Raw genomic sequence first — 20,660 nt, 5'->3', positions numbered from 1 at the left:
GTTGAAATCTAATGCTTTAAGTGCACCAGTTAAAGTTTTTATTTCTCTCGGTCTCCATCTTTGGACAAGGCTATTCAACTGGAAACATTGTATTAAGATTACAAGAACTCTTATACTTTGGATTTCTAGGCTTTTTTGTTGTTGTTGTTGTTTTTAAGGAGCTGTAGCCATGTGTAAAATCACTAGAAGGAGTTAACGCGCCTTTAATTTAATTTGGGTAAACCAAATACATGTGCATCTCATATACCTAACTAGTGAGCTCACTTGTTTTGATCTACCATCACTTCTGTGGCCTGGAAGCTGGCAATGCTTGGTTGGCTGGTGGCTGTAGATGAGAAGTGATCTGCAGGGAAAAGGGCAGTGACAAAACCAGCGGTGGTGGCATCACCACGGTGGGTGCTGTAGTGACTGCTGCAAGAAGATGCTTCTCTAGTGGTTGCTGGTAATTTCAGGTTCACGATGTTTCAGCAGTGGGTGGCTTAGGGAGGGTTGTTTCCTTCCTTTCCCTCCCTGGCAGTGCTGACATCTGTCTGGAGGCAAAGCCTGTGCTGGCAGTGTGGGTCACAGCATCTCCCTCTGAACTTGCTCCAAGCTCCAGCGGCAGTCGGGTGGGCAGGAGGAGGTTCCCAGACAGTCATGCACTGTTTGAACTGGCTGGTGGCTTGTCCTCCCCCAGCACAAATACTGAAAGGGAATAGCTGAACAGATGAATACCAATGCAGTGAACTCCTAGGAATGCTGACAAAAGCTTCTCATGGCTCTCTGAGCTCTTGGTCTGTAGAGATTTGCCCAAGACTGAGAAGTATAACCTTGATTCTGTCTAACTCTGAGTATAAGAGTTTATTAATCTGCTGGGCAGGGATTCTTCCATCATGAAAGGTGCAAACCCACACAAACAATCCCCTCAGCTATGTTCTTATGACAGTCAAAATATTGCTTATTTTGAAGAATATGGAACATGTATATCCACAGTGTTCTGATAACACAGAGCTTGAAAAACATGTTTTATTTTTTACAGGTTATTTGGGGTGGTGGTGGGGGGGTGTCTTTGCTTTCTGCTTTTCCCATTATTTTCCCTTCTCACTTTCCCTTCTCTTTCTATTTTACCGATCACTACCCAAGTTAAAAAAAGGGAAAAGAACCAAAAAAATACTCCATGAAAAACAAAGCAAAACAAACCAACACAAGCCAAAATTCCCCCTGTAATTTGTAATTGAAGATCTAAGTCCTTGAATGCCCCTCTCCTGAAAATACTGACCACCATGTCTGAACATCTGGGCATGGTGTGCTGAGACATGGAATAGCAGTGCAGGAAATCTCTGCTGTGCTGGGGACACAAAGAAACTTCTTCCAGTAGCTCTGCAGGGTAACAAGAGAGCATTCCCTCTGAGACAGGGCGTCTTGTGTGACCCTTCTTATCCTTTTTCCTTTCCCCCTGAGTCCATAGCCAGGGTGTATTGTCTCCTTGTATCCCTGCAGGAAGCAGTGTCACGCTTCCCCGAGGACGAGCAGCTGGCACGAATTCAAAATGTCATCCAGGAGCTCCCACCATCACATTACAGGTAAGATTGTGTTCAAAGAGGTGCTGAGGATCAGCATGGTGACCTCACCTTTGTCAGGGAATGTTGCCTGAAATAGCTCTGGGATTCATTTCCAGAAATCAATTTCCAAAAGCTGACTCACCATTTCCAAATCTGGCAACAATTTACCTGGCATTAAAATACCATTGAACAAACCTTTGTTAGAGACAGAACAAAGTCTCTCTGCTGCAGTCTTACCATCCTCCTTCCCTGAGTATGACCACTGAGGCATCCTTGGGCAGTGTCCTGGGTGTGGTCAGGAGAAGATGATCTGCTGGAGGTGCTTGAGCAAGAGCTGAGAGCTCAGCCTTTGCAGCGTCCCATTCCCTCTTCCACCCATGTCCCGTCCTCTTTGCTCCCATCATGCTAAGGATAGTTTGGCTCATGCCCCACCCTTGTCCAGCCCAGAGCACAGCTGTTCAGGTATTCACTGCTATCCCTTGCAAATGCTGGTGCTGTGTCTCCTGTGCCCCACGGGCTCTGTTGTGCTATTGCAGATGCTTGGGGAGGGGACAGGGCTGGCTCTGAGCCTTGCTGTCCCAGCAGGCAGGCACTGGTAACATGACACATTTTTCTTTCTTTGTGTGAAACCACTGCAGAACGTTGGAATACCTGATCAAGCACCTGACTCACCTGGCCTCCTTCAGCAACATGACCAACATGCACACCAGAAACCTGGCCTTGGTGTGGGCTCCAAATCTCCTCAGGTACAGTAGAGATTTCCTCTAATCCAAAGCATCGTGCTGAGCTCCAAGAGAGTGGCACCACCTGAGCCTGATGACCTGAGGGAAATGACAAGACAGGGAAAAGCTGAACAACTAAAGGGAAGAGCATAGCAGAGCAAACAGCTTTTCTTCCAGGTTGAATAATCTAAAGTTTTACTGCCAGCGTCCAAGGAAGCTTGTGGGTTTGTGTGTTCCTTATTAAAAACAAGTTGTTATTTGCAAGTTGAGCATAGATTTAAAAATGAGGACTTAACTCATGGCTTGGGAATGTTAATGACATTTTTGATGGTGCCAGTGCTTCTGTAGCAGGGCAGTGAGAGACAGCAAGGATCAGAAGGGAGAGAAACAGGGCAATAACACTACAAACCTGTTCCCAGATCTGCTTGTGCAAAAGTGAGGTGATCTTGCTGGGCTTGAAATGGCAGACAGTGTCAGATCTCAAGACCACCAGCTAGTTTTTCATGTTTGTTATGCCTGGCACTCTGCTGTGAAGAAGCCTGGATTAGATGCAGGCAGGGGTTTGGCTGCTATGTTGTAGAACTAAGCAGAACAAGAAAAAATAGCATCTGGGAAAAAAATAAATATTTTGTATTTTGTCAAAATTCCCTTTCCATCCATCCATCCATCCAATACTCCTGCATTTACAGGAATGAACTATGCAGGGAGAGTCCAGGACTGCAGCTGGGCAGGAGAGGGGTGATGGCAGAGCCATCAGGGTAGTCCTGGGCTAGCAGAGGACATTGGCTAGAGAGGTACAGGCCTGAAAAGCTTGCTCTAAAGTCACCTCACCCTTCTGAATCCCAAAAATGGCAGAGCAGGTTCTGAAAATGAATCAAATGTTGACTCTATTGGATATCATAAATTGGGCCTTTGCTACTGAGACATTTTCATTCTAGCATCTGTCCTTGTCAAAAAAAAAAAAAGAAGTCTGTTTTTCTTTTGCAATCTTTCATAAGTACAAGTCCCAGGGAGAAAAAGAAAGGAGCAAGCAATGCAACAGCAGTCTCCTTACAGGGTTATCCTCTTGGCAGTGCCCCAAGCTGTTATCTAACACAGCAGTCATTAACTTTACAAAGGATCCATTGCCCAAAGATAATTTCTTCAGCAACACTTTGGCATGTCAAGATAAGGAATGTTCCTTTGCTGAGAGCAAGACTGAGAATGTGAGAGCACAGGGGTGGGCAGAGAAGAGGCCGTTGGGGCACATGGCAAAGTATTGAAGAAATTGGCATGGGGAGGACCTGAGCAGGGTCTGAGGGATTTCACTGAGAGGTGATTGAAGCATTGAGTAGGGATCTAGAAGCAGCATTTGAAGGCTCCTGTGTTGTCTTTCAGATCCAGCCTTGAAATAGCTAAAACAGGAAAAAGGGAGAAGAATGGAACTTGAGAGTCACAGTTTTACCTGCTGAAGAATGTAAAAGCCAAGTGGGGAAAATAACACATTCAGGAAAAGAAGTGACAGAGGTGGCAAAGAAAACAGAGATAATAATTTTTAAAAGAGTGAAAAGGCAAAGAGAGGATGAGGGTCTGTGAGGGAAGGAGAGGAAGAGGTACAGCAAGAATGGGGAAATCATCCCTGCTGCCTTGCTTGCAGGAAGAAATCTGGTCTGTCCTTGCCAGGGGCTGTGTGTGGCAATGCTCACTACTGGTGCTCCTCTTTCCTCATGCAGGTCAAAGGAGATTGAGGCAGTTGGCTGCAATGGGGATGCAGCTTTCCTGGAGGTGCGAGTGCAGCAACTGGTGATTGAGTTCATCCTGAACCACGTGGATCAGATCTTCAACAACAACAGGAAAGCCAGCTCTGCAGAGAACATTGGTAGCAACCTCCCTGAGCCACTTCTCATGTCACTTGCTATGTTGTTCAGCTCTCCCTTCAACTAATATTACAAGCACAGTAACCCTTGCTATCACCACAGACTTCCCCAAAGATACCTTGAACTCTATACCTCATCACTCTTGTCTTCTTCAACATTTTCTTTTTGAATACTAGCCTCCTTTAGTGTTTTCTCAGGTTGCCTTGTGTCTCATCTTTTGCATGATCTCGTGTGGCTTAACCCTTTCCACAAGAGGAAGACAACCTGATTGATTCTCAATCTTGGTCTAAGCTTTCTCTCTAAGTCCATCAGCCACAGACTCAGCTCTTCTCTCAGATTCCCCCACTTAAAATTCCTCATTCCAACAATACCTGCCCTGCAGCCATTAATTCCACCCAAGTCAGAGGTCATACTCCCAGCCACTCCTGGGAAAAAAAATTAGTCTTTTGCTCCAAAAGCTTCTATCTTGTTCCAGAGGACATTTTATAGAAAAGAGATCTTTTTTCCTGGCACATCAATAGTTTTCAGAGATGCTGATTTTGCTGTTTGGTGATGGTTTTGTTGGCAAAGACTGGGAAGTGACAATGCATGGATCCACAGTGACCTCACATGATTGCAGAAATATGCACCTGTTCTTTTGGAATTTTCTTAGCCTTCTGATTGTTTACTTTCTTGGAGTCAGAGTCTCATGCTTCTGACAGTCTCTTAATGTAAATATAGCTCTGTTTACCTAACGGTTGTTTTTTGTTTACATCCCTTTCTGGAGGAGGAGAACTGATTGACTGTCTGTTTGACCAGTGTGGTTGGAGGGGTTGTGATCCTATCCTCCAATCCACAACTGTTGCCAAAAATGTATAAATATGAAAGAAAGTAAAGTTCTGCCCCTTCTTTCCTGCTGGGACATTGCATAGTTCTTTCGTGTCCAACCGTGTCATTCACCTTCCCATTTTACACACTTGAAAGACATCTGATACCTTCAGTACTCAGGCAGTATCCACCTTTCTGCTTTGCAGCCCTGTGTCAGCTCATTCTGCCCATCTCTCCCTTAACATGGCTTTGCCTCTGCCCCCATAAAGACACTTTCAGTTCCCTGGGCTATCAGGGGATGGCTCTGAAACGGATTAGAAAGTTAAAGGAATGCTGGTTTTTAGAACAATCCCCCATCCTGGAACAAGATGAGGAGAAAGATGTGGAAGTGAGAGAAAGAACTAGGCACCAAATTTGGATCAGGGACTGAACTGCTTCAAAATCGGGGGAGGGTGAGGGCGAGATGGAGGAAGGGAGTGAGGGAGGAGTAAAGGGAATGTGTGAATTCTGGTGGTTTTCAGAGACACCTCCTTCACACAGAGGCGTCTACAGCAGGGGAAGCAAATCCACACAACACAGCCTTTGGCTGGCAAGCATGGCCCCTGCTGGGAATGTACTCAGATGGATAAGGTTGCTGGGGAGCTGAAAGGCTTATCTGACAAAAAGCCTTTCTCCCTGCACGTGCCACTTCTTTCCCCCCTCCACAGGAGATGTTCCAGTCAAATAAAGTCATGAAGCAGTTGCTCTCATCTCTCCTCACCCCAGGCCGGAATGTATTTTCTTGTTTTTCAGAGAGTGCATCAGTTGTGAAAAGTTTGACCCTGCCCTCGGCTTCCCTGCCAATGAAACTGGTGAGCCTTGAAGAAGCCCAGGCACGGAGTCTGTCTGCATCCCACCCTGCTCGGAAGGAGAGGAGAGAGAACAGCTTGCCTGAAATTGTGCCTGTAATTGGGTCTCTCTTCCACACAGTTGTTGACCTTCCTGACAGCAAGTAAGTGCCAAGAGGAGTGTAAAGCACAAACAAAAAAGTGCAGGTTCCTCAGTGTGATTGGGAATGGTTCTTTTGTTAATGTGATACTCCCACACCTGCACTCTTCTGAATCTACAGCCACTATCCAAAGAAAATTCTGTGTCTTTCTCAAAAGAGTCAGAGCTGCCCCTGAGAAGAATTGCAGGTGCTGGGTTCATAGCTTCACTAGTTCTCAACTCTCCATCAGGGCAGAACCTCACAGTCCTCCTGCAGGAGGAGTGAATTGTCTTTGTATCCCTGTGCCAGCTCAGAAGTTGGCTAAACACAGGATGGGTGTGGAGCAGGTTGGGGCACAGCTCATCTATGAGTTCCATCTGCTAGTGGCTGGCCTGGTGCCACTGACCTGCTCCAGCTTCTTCATTCTCCTGGTTCTCTGCAATTACAGCCAAGCAGGAAGGTTCATTTTCACTCCCAGCATGGAGAGATATTTACATAGTGGCACCTATGCCAGCTATGTCTGTGCTAGGGCAAGAGTCCGATTTCAGCTGAGGTTGCTGCAGTTGTTGGCACAGCTGCCCAGAATAAGTATTTGTCTATTGGTCTATCTAACTGGTAATATATAGCCACTCTAGTGCCTGGTTCTAATAGATTGTAGTCTCTACAGCAGGAGGCTCATTAATCTACTGACCCAGAAAGCACCAGAACAAAGATATTTATTGGCACTTGATATATTAAAGCAAAAAGGAGTCATCTAACAGAATCCTGGCAAGAGGATAACCAGCTTAAGACAAAAGGATGTATTGTCCCTCTAAAGTGCCTTCTCCTTCCTCATTTGAAGAGAAAAGTCCTATCCCCAAGATATTAATCCCCTTTGTAGGACGGATTTGTACTTTTCTGTGTTCTGATCAGAAAGAAAAGCAGAAATATGGGGATAGAAAGCCCAATGTGGAGAGCAAGACAGGGAGATAAGAGACTTCTTGCTCTGAAAGAGGGGAGATTGGAGGAGGAGTCAGAATGAGTATGAAGGAAGTGAAACACAGCTTCAAGAAGAAATACATACACAAGAAAAAGAATGCACAGGGAACTGCTGTCCCACTTCCTCTGACAGTTACGAGAAATTGATTTAATTCCCTTAAACCTCCTCCTGTTTGGTTAGTACATTATACTTGCATATGATGAATATGTAACACCTGTGATTAAATTAATGTTGGCCTGAGAAGCATTAATAGCTTTTTTTCATTAAGGAATCCTATTATTTTTGCCATAAGACATGGTCTTTAAGGCACAACTTTGTGCACTGAGAAATGGTACCAGTTCCATGAGTTCCCTGGAATTTATCATACATTGTGTTATTAAAACCTGTTAAAAAGGTAATTTTTCTTTGTTTTATTGCAGTGTAATCTGAGCCTTGGAAACCTCTCCTTTCTGGAGACAAGTATGGTTGATTGCTCAATCACTGTTGCTGTAGCATGGTGCCAGAGACAACTATCTGAAGGCTTAGGTGTCTTTCCATCCATGAAATATTTAAATCAGCAGCACAGATAAATCACTTACAGCATGATTGCTACCTGTGTAGCCAACAAGGGTTGGCTTAATAGCTATGCCTTTCCTGCTTTAGAATTAAAAGAGGTGTGAGAAGAAAAAAAATGGCAAGTGTTGAGGGGAGGCAGCTCAGAGGCCTTTGGAGGATATTAAAAAGGTAAAAGTCTCTAAGGTTTGGTGACCACCTGAGCCTTTTTTCCTTCCAGGAGGAAATTATCCACCAAGTCCAAGAAATGGAAGTCAATATTTAATTTGGGCCGTTCTGGCTCAGAATCCAAGTCTAAACTGAGTCGAAATGGGAGTGTCTTTGTAAGGGCACAGAAGCTCTCTGGTAAGAACACACTTTTCAACTGAATGTTTTGCTCCGAGACTTTCTCTTGTGCTGTTGGTGTCCACTTGCCACTAATGCCATGGACTTGAGACAGTCTAATGGGGTCGTGGTTGTTGCCTGGTTTCATGCACATCTCATTTTCCTGTGATGGCAGGAAACAACTTTCCAGGAGGATTTGACAGACAGCTGCAGTAAAAATTGCATTTTGGGACCTGATAAACTGGCTCTCTTTGTCCAGCTGTCAAGGCTGGTGACTTGGAAATGTTATGTTTGTTTGGATTGGTCTGCTATTCCTGCCCAGCCAGTCTCTGTCTCCTAAGGCTCATTACATGGTACTGGGTCAATGGTTGTCCTTCCAGGCTGTTCTTCCACTAAAGGATATTAAAGAACCAACTGCATTCTTTGTGTAAAACAAGGCACCAGGAGTGCCTTCAGCTCTGGCCCTAAGCACTTTGAGAGGAGCCATTGCTTTTGCAGAATTTACAAGAGAGAAATTGTCTTTTCTCCTGGCTGTAATCCCAAGTTCTAGCCTCTCCTGGGCTGCAATCTCTTAAACACTCTGCTTCCTAGAAAATCACATGGCAGTGCCAGTTCCCAGTGTTAAGAAATGATGACTCAAGCTCTAAAAATCATGAACCTGACTTAAAAGGAAGCATGCCCTTTTAATTTGAATTCATAAAGAAATGTTTTGGGTTTATATGTTCTAGATGTTTTTAGTATCTCCAAATCAAGGAATTTACTTTCTATAGGGAGATGAAGGTGGATTTTTTCTTTATATAATCTCATGATTTCAGGAACTGGTGTTTGAAGAACCACTGCCTAACATTGCAAGACTTCAAATAAAATAGTTAATATTGGCAACATGAACTACCACCACATATAAGAGAGGCTGTATTTGGATCGGAAATGAGTGTGAAGCCAAATGCTGGATCCAGTTCTTTTTGGACCCCTGCCTTCCCCATGTTTTACATGTACAGGTGGCCCATGACAGACTTCAAAATAGCTCTCTATCCTGTTTTGATCACGGGATCACCTTCTCACCTTGATCAGGAATACTCTGTCTCAAAATAGCACTAACCCAAGGAGGCCCAGGAATGGTGGCAGCCCCAGTGAGGGTGGAGGCTGAGCCTTGTTCCAAGGACAGTACTGAGTGACAGGGACCTGGGCATTTTCACCAGCAGGACACAAAAATGCACAGCCGTGCACAGAGTTTCCAGCACTGGAGCAGTGCCTTTCAGGAGCAGCACTTTTGTGCTGCTGTGTTACATTTTTCAGTGCTCTCTGCTTACAGCCTAATGTGAGGGAACAGACAAAGTTGCTGCTGAAACTCAGCACATGCTTTAGCACAGCTTGAGTCTGTCCACACAAATCTGTAAGTCACATAAAATGTGACTTGCACAGCTCCCCAGTTTGAATTCTGTTCCTCCTGGAAAGTGGAAACAGTGCTCAAGAAATCATGTCTTATGAACGTAAAAAGTAGCCAGGGCTCCATATAAATGTAAAAAGTAGCTGGAGTTTCTCCTATGGTCGTGTGAGAGTCAGAGCCAGAAGTCTCAATTATATAAACAAATGAAGTCCAACAGGCCTGCTGACTTTCTGCTTTACCTACTTTGTGCAACTCTGTAAACAGCAAACTTTACTCCCAGACATTTTCCAGATCTCCATGGACCCTTTTTGGGTTGCCAGAGACTAACTTGTCTTCCTTGCCAGCTACATTTCCCTGCCTCCCTTCCTTTTTCAGAGCAGTAACAGCTGCAAGCTTCCAAAACCTCTCAGGAACAGCCCTGTAGGGTGTATAGTAACAAACGACAGCTTGTTTCTGGACAAGCAAGTCCAGTGAGGATGGCCAGCAAAATAGGTCACTTACTGCCCTCAGAAATTTCCCAGAGTTCTTGCTGGAGGCAGGGTATGCTCACATCAGCAAAAGAGCTGGGAGTGCAACGTAAAAATAACCCAACATTTGCTATCAGGAATGAGAGGTGAGAAGGCATTTATGTCCTTTTAGTTAAAAAGTCCCCCACAACCAATAGCCTGGCTAAGTCGGGGAGGGGAGTGGCACATGACAGCTTTGGGGATGCTTAACTGCTTCAGAGTGGAGGTGGTGTTGACTGGCTGGGTTAAGTATAGCTCTCCACATGTCCAGCAGGTGCAAAGCTGTTGTTAGCACTAGCAGATCCCCAGCTGTGTGGACAAGTGTTGTGGGTAATGAGCCATGTGGTGTAGATACATGGGGGAACGCTTGGAAATGGAAAATGTCTGCCTGGCATGCCTGTCTATATGTATGCAGCTTTTGATCTTTACGGGCTGAGGCCTGCAAAGCAACAGGATCTGATACCTGCTTCTAAAACTCTTTCTCCACAGAAAAAGCAACTATTCGGCCTGCAAAGAGCATGGACTCGTTGTGTTCCCTGCCAGTGGAAGGTGAGACATCCATAGCCTGCCCATACTGTAAGGGGAAAGGATTGCAGCTCTGCATTTTCAGCAGCATGGATCGCAGAATAGTTTGGGTTGGAAGGGACTTTAGAAATCTCCTAGTTCCTACACCCTTGCCACAGGCAGGGATACTTTCCGCTACACCAGGCGGTACCAGCACTTGACCAAGCCTTGAACACTTCCAGGGATGGGGGATCTGCAGCTTCTCTGGACAGCCTATTCCAGTGTCTCATCACCCTCAATGGAAGAGCAATCTGTATCTGTCTCACCCTGTTGTGTATCTTTGTATACTTATGCCATGGTTGCTGATATGTGTCCCCACCTCTGTGTGCGTGCATTTTTGACTCTTTTCTGTGTTGTTTATCTCAGTGCATCCACCTGAGAGTTATCACTGTGCTTGGCTGCACCTTTATTTGCAGTTGGACTGCTTTGATTTCTTTCTTGGTTATTCTGGACACAAAAATCCCATTCATAGATGAAGAAGGCTTAATAAAGCCAGCAAAGCTATCAAAGTATGTGATAGCCCTAGATTTGGCTGCATCTGATGGAGAAGGGTGTCTAATAAAAGTCTGAGTTGATTTCCACTGGAGGGCATTCAGTCCTGTGCTGCCTGCCCATTTTGAAGGAAGCCCTAGACTAGAGCACAGAACGTCTTCAGTGCCTATAGTCTCCATGTATCTGGGGAAATGTGAGTGTTCACCAGGGCAGGACTCATCCCTGGAGGGATTGAGGAGGGCTCCTCACAGAGGAAGTTTGTTTGCTAGTGCTTTGCTTCCCACTGACTTGTTCCTATGTTTCCATCTCTAGGGGAGGATGACAAAAGCAGGTTCAAACGGTCAGTGACTACTGGAGGATTCTTTGTTCCCACCAAGATACGGACAGGAGGCCCAGGCAGCTCATATGACCTCAGCAAGGAGAATGAGTGGGAGCGGGAAGGATCTGCCATGGGGGCCAAAGGAAGTTCAGAGCTGGGTGGGGAAAGAGGCCTTCCCCGGACACCGCAGGTGAAGTCACCCCCTGAGCAGCTGAAGGTTTTCCGGGTAACAGAGGATGCTGAAAACGAGCAGACTTCAGCCAAAGGAGTGCTCATGTTCTACACCTCTGAAACAGCCACCAAGTCAGGCTTCCCAAGCAGCCTCTTTCCCTTGGAGGCCTCTCCGCATCATCAGAGGAAAGCCCTGAACATCTCGGAGCCGTTTGCTGTCTCTGTCCCTCTGAGGGTATCTGCAGTGATCAGTGCCAACAGCACACCCTGCCGTGTGCCCAGCAAGGAGAAGCATTCCCTTTCCAGTCTAGAGGAGCTGTCTTCTCTGGTGGAGAGCACAAGCCCCTCTGCTCTGGAGGCAGGGACACACACAAGGACAGAGCAGACAGCAGAGCACAAGGAGAAACAGCCGGGGCCAACCCTGCCAGTGGCAGCATCCAGAGGTAAATTGTGTTAAGGAAGGGGGTGTGGATCCTCAGCTGGGCTGCTGGAAGTGCTCTGCAGCTTGGTGGTGTGGAGGTTTCTCCAGCCTGAGCTTGTGGCAGGAAAGAAACCAACCTATAGGAGGGTGGGTGTTGACTTGATATCAGGTCAGGGTGATGTTTGTTGCAGAAAGGAGCCTGGGGAGGTGGGTGACCTCCCAGAAATATCTGGTTGTGCCTGGAGGGAGCTCTCTAGCTTTGTTAGTTGGTGTTGGCTCTTGGCAACACTGCTTTGTCCCAGGACACAAGTTTTCAGTCTCAAGTAGTTACATTTGTTTGTGTTTCTGATCCAGGCTCTCGTCCTGAGGAGCTGGTGGCAGTCGGGAAACCTGAGTCCTTACAAACGCCACAGCCAGCAGCAGAAAATCAGGAGACGTGTGGGCAAAGCAGCTGCACCAGCAGCACCAGCAGCCCCCAGCAGGCCTCAGAGCAGAGTCCCACCTTGGCACAAACACCAGCTTCAGAGTTCCGTAAGGAACCACTCCCAGCAGGCAAAGCAGAGCAGGGACAGCTCAAGATGAGGGATGTCTCCTCAGAAGGCAGCTGTGACCAACAGGAGATTGAGATGGCTAAGACAGAAGAAGGATCGCACCTAAGAGATGTGGTAAGGAAGAAGGGACGAGAAAGGTGGGGAACCATGTCATGGGGATGTCTGGGAGATTGTTTAAAGTTTCATGTGTCTGTAGTTGTGAAAACTCAGCCTATAACTTAGGCAAAGCAGCACCAATAATTGACCATGAACTGATTTATTTAACTTCTGTGAAATCACCATGTGGTGATTTACCTTTATGTAACTACCTACTGTCCCCTTTTGGTCATCTTTTTTTGTAACTGTACAATTTCAGTCTGTACCATCTGTCTGCTCTGAGACTCTCCAGATGTGAGACTGTCCGGATGTTGGAGCATTTTGACCTGTGGTCTCTGAATTCCCCTTCTATTTTTGCTGTCCCATTTGTCCTAGACAGCCTGAACAGTCCCTTTTACTTCCATTCTCTACACACAATTTTATTTTTATAATTTTTACTATTTTTTGTCACCTCTGTATCTCTAGCGAGGCCTTTTCACCAAGTTTCTTCCAGTGATACTCATCTCTGGACGGCTATTTAAAGATCTGTTGGCATATCTCCTTGAATAGATTATTCATTCGAGTTTGTGTGCAGTTTGGGAATGCATATTCTCTGGCAAGGCCAAGTGAGCCTGAATGGGAACTGCTGAGAAATGGGCTGGAACATTCCAGCTACTCATTCAGCTCACTATTTCAGTATGTTTGTCCAGGCCTTCTTTTGGCTGCATCTCGGACCTTCTCCTCCTTAAACTCACTTGTTTATAGATGTATTTTCTTCCTTGAACTGGTGGCAGTCTGTGTGTCTGTACCCATGCCTGTGCTCATCCAGTAGCCTGGCTATTCTAGGAGGGCTGTTTGGGGAAAATGGAGAGGTATTTATGGGTAAGTTGTGAGCTCCCAGGTGATGGCATTTCTTGTGTTTTCCAGACGGAGGAGGACCCGGCAAATGCCCTTCTAGAACCGCTGTGGCCAGAGATACAGCAGGAACTGAAAATCATTGAACCTGAAGAGGAGCTCTTGCTCTTGCCAGCAGCTGTGTCCAAGACAAGTCCAATTTCAGAATTCTCTTCTTCAGTACAAACAGAAAGTCTTTCCTCTGGCCCAGGACAGAGTCCAGCACTCGCTGAGCAGAAATCTGAAAGCAGAGCATCACAGATAACTCAGGTGCCTTTATTTGGTGCCAGTGGCATGGAGCAACAAGACAGCCTCCCCAGCTGCCAGTCGGATGCAGTTGCACAGCAGAGTGGTGCTTCAGCCCTACCCAAACTGGGCACTCTTCCAACAGGCTCAGCCACTCAAAAGAACCACCAGCCAATGGTGGAGAGCAGGAATGAATGTCTCACTCCTACCCTAGACTGGAAGCTTCATAGTCAATCAGAATTTAGTGAGATTGCCACTAGTGAAGGATTGTCTTGTTCCAAAGGAGTGTGTCCAGAATCAGGGAAAGAAAAAGATGACACTTACCAGGTTCAGAGGGAAAAGGATGGTCTTACCAGAGCCCAGACTCAGAGAGAGAAGCATGAGATAATGACTACTGATGAAAGGGACACATTCTCCTCCAAGGCACTGAGTGGAGATGGAATCCAGGAGGTGAAGGAAGGCAGTGCTGTTAGCAGAACCCAGGATGCTGCTGACCAGGATGATGAGGACACCTGGACAGATAACGTGCAGAGCTTAGAACTTGTGGAGCCTTGGGAGGATCACCAGTGGGTTACAAGCCCTCTCCATTCCCCCACCTTTAAGGACATTCAGGAGAAGATGACCCAGGAGTTTCACCCACAGAGGCAGAGAGCAGAGGCAGGCCTTTCTCTTAGACCGCGGTTCAGTCGCAGCCTCTCCCTGGACAGCAAAGACACGGTGCTCAGTCTGTGGACTACCCCATTCTCTTTCATAGAGGCCACTGACCAGCAGCAGCCATGTGGTGACATTCTGCATTCAGTGACTTGTGAGCTGTCAAAAACACAACCCATGTCCCCTTCTAGTTTGGAGAAGGCTATGCAAGATGAGAATGGCCCAAGTCCTCCAGAAGAACCTTCAAAACCTGAGTACCCCCTTATCGGTGAGAAAGTACCAGACGAGAAAGCAGGACCCTCCAGAGCCCCTCTTGTGGAGACAGAGGGAAAGAAAGTGCATGCAAGCAAAGAAAACCCTTGGAGCCCAAAGCTTGAGTTGTCTTTGCCATACCAAACTAGCTCAGGCAGTTCTTCCCAGACTAAGAACACAAAGGAGGAGTTATCCATCTCTCAGGACGCTGCCCTGGGAGGAGAGACTGTCACCAAAGCATTGTGCTCTGCCGCTGAAGCACAGCTGAGTAATAAAGGTGAAGAGACACCTCGCAAAGTAAAGACCAGGCCTTCATCCCTCAACTTGGATTCACTTCTCCCAGCCCCAGATTTCTTCACGTTTGAGAGCCTTTCCATGCCTTCTGCCCATGGGAACCTCCTGTATGGGCAGAAGGAAGTAAAGAGCAGTGATTCTGTCCCATCCCTGCCAACACACTGCCCTGCTGCCATTAGGGGTGTTCCCTGGGGGTCTCGTTTCAATGCCCCTGTGGATCTAGACTTGGATTTCCTGGCAGTGGCCCATGCCACCACCGGCCGTCGTAACTCTGCCCCCGTCAGTGTGTCAGCAGTCAGGACCTCCTTCATGATTAAGATGTGCCAGGCTAGAGCGGTGCCTGTGATACCACCCAAGATCCAGTACACCCAGATCCCCCAGCCCCTGCAGGCTCAGAACGCTGCTCCAGCCACTGAGAAGAAGGAAGCAGAAGCCAAGCAGGCCACCAGGCAAGCTCCACGGGTGGCATGGAGCCACCTGGAGGCCCCCAAGAGCCCGCTGATGGAGAAGAAGGCCAAAGCAGAGAAAGAAAACAGTGACCCTACTCAAAAGGACTCAGCCTGTCCTTGGCATGGCAGCCTGGAGCCGTCTCAGTCCAGTCATCACCCTGCTCTGGATGCCCCTGTTCTGCGCCGGAAGCGCACCTCTGGCGGGGAGACAGCTGGAGATAACCCACAGTCTTCAAAGATAGAGAGGCCATCAGGGTTCTCCAAGCCCTCCTACAGATCCAGGCCTGGGAGGCCCCAGAGTCTGATTCTCTTCAGTCCCCCTTTCCCCATCATGGACCACCCCACCTCCTCAGCAGACTCCAGGGTGATGTTGTCGCCCATCAGGAGCCCCACCCAGACCACCTCTCTGAGCCCCATTTGTGGCGATCTGTCCGACCCTGCGCGGACAACGCCCGAGGGGGTGACGCTGCGGAACAAAATGACCATCCCCAAGAACGGCCAGAGACTGGAGACCTCTACCAGCTGCTTCTACCAGCCCCAGAGGCGCTCTGTGATTCTGGATGGACGAAGTGGGAGGCAGATTGAGTAGCAGCTGCTCCTCCTATTCCTTTTCTGCAATGCTTGGAATGGGAGCATCCAAGACCAACTGTGTTGCCATTTTGCTGTTGTTAAAACTAATCTGTCCAAGATGGACCTGAATCCTTCATGGTTTCCTGCAAAGCTTTTGCTATGGAAGGTCACAGTATCTTTGTCTTGCTTTTCATGACCCTTATCGCTCCTGCTTAGTCCCTCACTATCTGTTTTTTTTATGGTAAGCTGGTCCCAGGGAACTTACATTTCTCACACCTGTTTTCTAACAAGCCCTGTGAAAGTCTCATCCTCCCTATGGAAAAAAAGGAAAAGTAAATCTCTGTATAATTAGAAAATAGGACTGAGAGGAAACGTTACAAAACACTGCAGCTCAGGGTGCAAGTGCACAACATCTGCTGAGGAGGTAAGTTCAGATGTTTGGGAACTCCTACCATTGTTTCCCAGACACCGGTGAAGGACTTTCTGATTTACACAGTGTAAATAAACAGTGCAGGAGGTTGGGGATAGCTGAAGAGGAAGGTGAAGCTGGCATGAGCAAATCACACAGGGTGTGAGACACCCAAGGATGTTCCAATGATAAACATAGAGCCTAAAGACGCTGCCTCCAGCTCTCTCCTTGCATCAGAGATGTGCAAGGGCTGGAATGAAAGCAGCTAGGAAAATGCCTTGTTGTTCTTTCAGTCTTCCAGGTCTTGCTCACAACTTTTGTGTGCTCAGTCACTCCTTCCTTGGGCATACAAGATCTGTGTGGTTGAGGAATGAGTGTGCAGCTGGCTGCACAGTGGTAGAGACCCCTCAGGCTGAAAGCAGTGAAGGCCAAGGCAAGGTCATAAGGAAGGCCAGTATCAGCTATTTTCATCATTGCTTAAAGCCGGATGACACCTCTGCAGCTGTCTCCAGCTGAGCTCCACACTGCCAACAGCAGACAAAGGCAAGAGGATCTTCTTATCTCCATGTCCCTGGGCTATTGCCCTCTTGCACCCTGACTATCTTTGACCCTTGGTCTTTCATTGCCACTGTGTGGCATGTCCCCAGGTGCTTCCTCTCCATTTAAATTTCATCTCCTATGATTTTACACTGTTTCTTTGGGAGTGTGGCTGGTTGCCATCTCCCTGGACCTCAGTGCTTTCAGACTGAGTAAGAGTGTGGTAAAGAGGATGATTTGTGGGACTGCAGAACAGATCATGAACAAATCCTGAGAGGGGGATTTGAAGTGAATTAAACCCTCTCCTGAAGGGAATGTTAATGTTACAGGCAAATAGGTGTTCAGATATGCAACAGCTGCCATGGGAATGGAGTTAAAGCTTGCTTTATAAAGCCTCTAACTCTGCATTCACCCCAGGCTCATCTACTGCCTGATCTATGACTGTGGGTGATGGTAAAGTCAGGTACAGCCTGTGCTGTCTCTGCAATTTAAGTGTCATTGGTGACTACAGAGGAGACAGGAACACAGGTGTTGCTGCCAGCACCGAGATTGTCCCTGTAATGTGCTGGCAGGGGCCATCATTCCTGGAGATGTCTGAGCCTGCAGGCCCTCAGATGGGTGTGATGGGCTATAGTTCGAGCAGTAAACCGTTAGGAAGTGCTATAGCCACCAAAATGAGTGTCAGCCAGAATTCCACAAAAGATGTGCGTTTAGGGCTTTGCTTTGTGAAGTGCTGGCAATTTCCAATGGTTAGTAAACTCAACCCATGAGCTCCTAGTCTGTACTGACTGTGTCACTTTATTAGTGCCATTGTGGCTGGAGGGCCCCGAGCCCCCCCATACAGTGAGCTCTTTGATTGCTAGAGGAGAGAGATGCCAGAGTATTTCTGAGAAGTTATGGGCCCACAAATGCAAGGAATATATCTTCAGCAGAATTTTCTCCTTCCATTTCCAAAGGGAATGTGCAAAAACAAGAGGGCTTTTCCTTGTCACCAGCTGCAGTCTTTGAATCTCCCCACTGCACTCTATTTGTGTATAGTGCCACATGGGAACAGAGCAGAGAACTAAGTCTGTGCTGTCAGTTTTGTTGAGGGAGGTTATTAAACCAGATGAGAGCCTGGAGTTCTTGTTTGGGTCCATGTTTTTTCTCAGGCAGCAGCCTGTGCTTTACCTGGGCAAGCTGTGGACAGCAGACCCAGAATATGCAGCTTCATGACAATTGTATTATTCTACTCCCAAAACATAATATGCCTGTGCAGCCTCTTATTAAAACCAGGAAATTTCCAGTCCTTCATGCTCCTCATAGTTAGCCCAGCTCCACACTGCATTTACATGGCACTGCCTCATGAGAAATCTTTTAATCACCGTGGCTGGATTAATGATAAAGGGAAGGTGAGATACGAGGTGTTGTGGTAATGCTTCAGAGGAAGTAGAAGTTGTGGAAATGATGCCCAGGGTTTTTTGGCATCAACAATGCAGTTTACTTTGGACAAGGACTTATAGCCTCTCAGTTCCTAGGAGTTCTGACTGCCAAGGCACCTGGAAGGGAGCTAGAGAAGCTCACAAAGTAATGCATCAGAAGGAAAAGAAAATGTGATGAAACCTTGGCATGTTAAAGCTATTTTTCCCCCCTCCTTATTCTCATGTAAGCTGATGTATGAACAAGAAATGAGGTCTGGCAATTTGTATATAATACACTGTCTCAACTCTTAACAGCATTCCAGGAAGCGCTTTTGGCATAAGTGGTGAAACTTCTGCAAGAGAAAATTATTAGAAATCTTTACTTGATATTAAAGATCAGCCTCAACTAAAATCTGTATCCTCCGAACTATACTTTTTAAGGATGTTTCAGAATTTGAACTCAGATCTGGGTCCTGGATTTTAATTAAGCAGAGATGCTGCACTGATGTCTCTATTTTGTAGCTTGATCCCATTTCTTATCTACAGTTTCTCCTCCAGCCTTCAGCTGATGTATCCAGAGCACTTAAAATAAAGCCTCAGGTCCTGCAGAGATGAAAGCATGTTCTTAGTTGCAAGGTGCCCTGTGGCACAGGTGTAATTGTTCTCAGCTCCAGACTCAGCCTTCTGCAGTCTATAGAGCTTGATGATGGATGTGTGCTGATACTGGTACCTGCAGCCAGCTTGAAGGACCAGAGCTGGGGAGTTGGACAGGGCCAGAAGCCAGATGCCACCTCCCATTGAATGGTGCTGACTGGGTGGCAGGAGCTTCCTGAGATCCAGCTTTACTAAGCCATCTCTGATGGCAGTTTCAGGGTCAGACCTGATCTCTTTAAGAAAGGATTTTCTTATTTCTTGTGTTTTTTCTCCTTGGTTTTTTATTATTTTTGTTTGTTTGTGGGTTTTGTTTCTGGTTTTCCTCTGTTTATCTGTGGAGCATTATGAAGAGGAATAGATTGGATTTATGGGAGATAAGTCTGGCCCTGAAGAGCTAAGCTGGTTTTTCTTGGTATTATTGAAAAGACCTTCCTAAATAGACTGGCTCATCATCTGAAGCTCCGCAAGGATCACTTCAGAGACCCTGCAGTACATTTCAATTCTCCTGAGACTGTGAAAAGTAAAGGCTGTTCCCCAGTTTGCAGATGGCCCCAGTATCAGACACAACAAAATATCACCAACATGTGTTGCTTGTGGGCTTTTACAAGTGGAAGACAAGTGAGTAAATTTCACTTATTCTTCCCCTGTAGTCAGAGGATTGGTGCAGCTTCTCTTAAATGTAGCTCAGAGTGAAATGGCTGAGCTGGCAAAGGTGAGAATCCCTGATGGAAAGGAGGGACATGGATAATGTTAGCTGGTGTGGGAGCTGCCTCACTGGCAGGAGAGTAGACAGAAATGAAGGTTATATTTTACCTTATAAACCCCAGTCCTCTGGGCTGTCCATCTCATGCTATCACTGTAGAAAGACTGAAGTACTTATTTTTTCACCTTTAGAGCTTCAGAGGAACTTAAGTCTGTATTAGAGAGCATCCATGAAGCCATTTTCCCTCATCCAGCGTTCAAATGGTGCAATCAAAATATTTTTCCTTTCTTTATGGATTCTGAAACGCCTGTAATGGTGAATATTTTAAAATTATATATATATATATATATAAGATCATTCTATGTAAATGTATTAAAAAAAGGAAATGTAATTAACATGAAGGAATTGCCTCAATAGTATTTTACACATCTGTGAAACTTGGGCTGATGCATGGAACTGTTTTTTGCTGCTACGTTTGCAGCACTGAGAGTGTGAGATCAAATGGCTTTTTGCCCACAGAGTAGCTAATTAGTTCTGGTTAATCTGTGGTGGGCAGAAGGCCTGAATGTGCCTTCCTGAGAAGAATCTTGTCCTGGGAAAGAAGGGACAAGACCAGGGGAGACCAGAGTTCAAGGGCTGATTTAGCTTTCTACCACAAGCTTCTCCCCAGACCTTGAAAATGCAAACAATCTACTGAAGCATATACTACCTTTCAGGCATGCCCAGGTTTTGCAGTTGTCCTTTTTGCTTCTCTTCATCTCTAGAAAAAAATGAATAAAAATCTCTAGGGGTGGGGGAGAGGCTGCAGCTGATCCCTATTTTGTTTAACCCTTGCTTGCTCCTAACTGATGTAAAGGCTTGGTGATAACTAATTCTGCTCCAAGCAAGGAATGGAAAACTTCCCATTGAGTTCGACTGGAGATGGAGTAGGACTTTAACAGCCCCAGAAAGGAAGGATGGCAGAAGGCAAGAACTTTCTGAGGGCTCCATCCAGGCAGTCCAGACCTTGTGCTTGCAGGCTCTAGTCCCCTTTGAAATACTATTTGCTACCAGGCTGAGAGAAGGGCTGGAAGTGGGACACTATGAAGAGGACTGTCTCCATCCCACTGGCCTTGGTTTTGTGATTATTTTTCCTGCTAGCTCTGATGAAGTTTTGCTAAGCCTTTTTTCCTGTGTGTGGACTTGCCTGCCTCTGTGCATGATTGTTTAAAAAAAAAAAAAAAAGAAAGAAAAACAACAGCCACAAAAGAAAGATGTTTTGCCAGGTCTCAGCCATGAGATTAAACTGGAGTTTTTATAAAAACAGATCTGTGCCCTAGTGATGTTTTGGAACATTTTATTTTTTTCTGGATTTGGTTTATGAATAC

At 46.4% G+C, this 20,660-nt stretch overlaps 1 protein-coding gene across 1 annotated transcript in view; it reads left to right on the top strand.

Annotated features, from left to right (window-relative positions):
* The window catches only part of ARHGAP31 (Rho GTPase activating protein 31), a 61,466-nt gene extending 40,868 nt beyond the window's left edge, over nt 1–20,598 (top strand). Inside the window, exons 4-12 of the mRNA XM_063419973.1 lie at nt 1,480–1,562; nt 2,180–2,287; nt 3,976–4,121; nt 5,719–5,917; nt 7,645–7,769; nt 10,131–10,190; nt 11,010–11,630; nt 11,963–12,273; nt 13,162–20,598. Of these exons, the coding sequence (XP_063276043.1) occupies nt 1,480–1,562; nt 2,180–2,287; nt 3,976–4,121; nt 5,719–5,917; nt 7,645–7,769; nt 10,131–10,190; nt 11,010–11,630; nt 11,963–12,273; nt 13,162–15,609 (4,101 nt within the window). The 3' untranslated portion in view covers nt 15,610–20,598. The remainder of the gene's footprint in view (nt 1–1,479; nt 1,563–2,179; nt 2,288–3,975; nt 4,122–5,718; nt 5,918–7,644; nt 7,770–10,130; nt 10,191–11,009; nt 11,631–11,962; nt 12,274–13,161) is intronic.
* Nucleotides 20,599–20,660: the final 62 nt, after the last annotated feature.

The sequence above is a fragment of the Prinia subflava genome, chromosome 28, assembly GCF_021018805.1.
Source record: "Prinia subflava isolate CZ2003 ecotype Zambia chromosome 28, Cam_Psub_1.2, whole genome shotgun sequence".
Lineage (NCBI taxonomy): Eukaryota > Metazoa > Chordata > Aves > Passeriformes > Cisticolidae > Prinia > Prinia subflava.
This window is presented reverse-complemented; position numbering and strand designations above follow the sequence as displayed.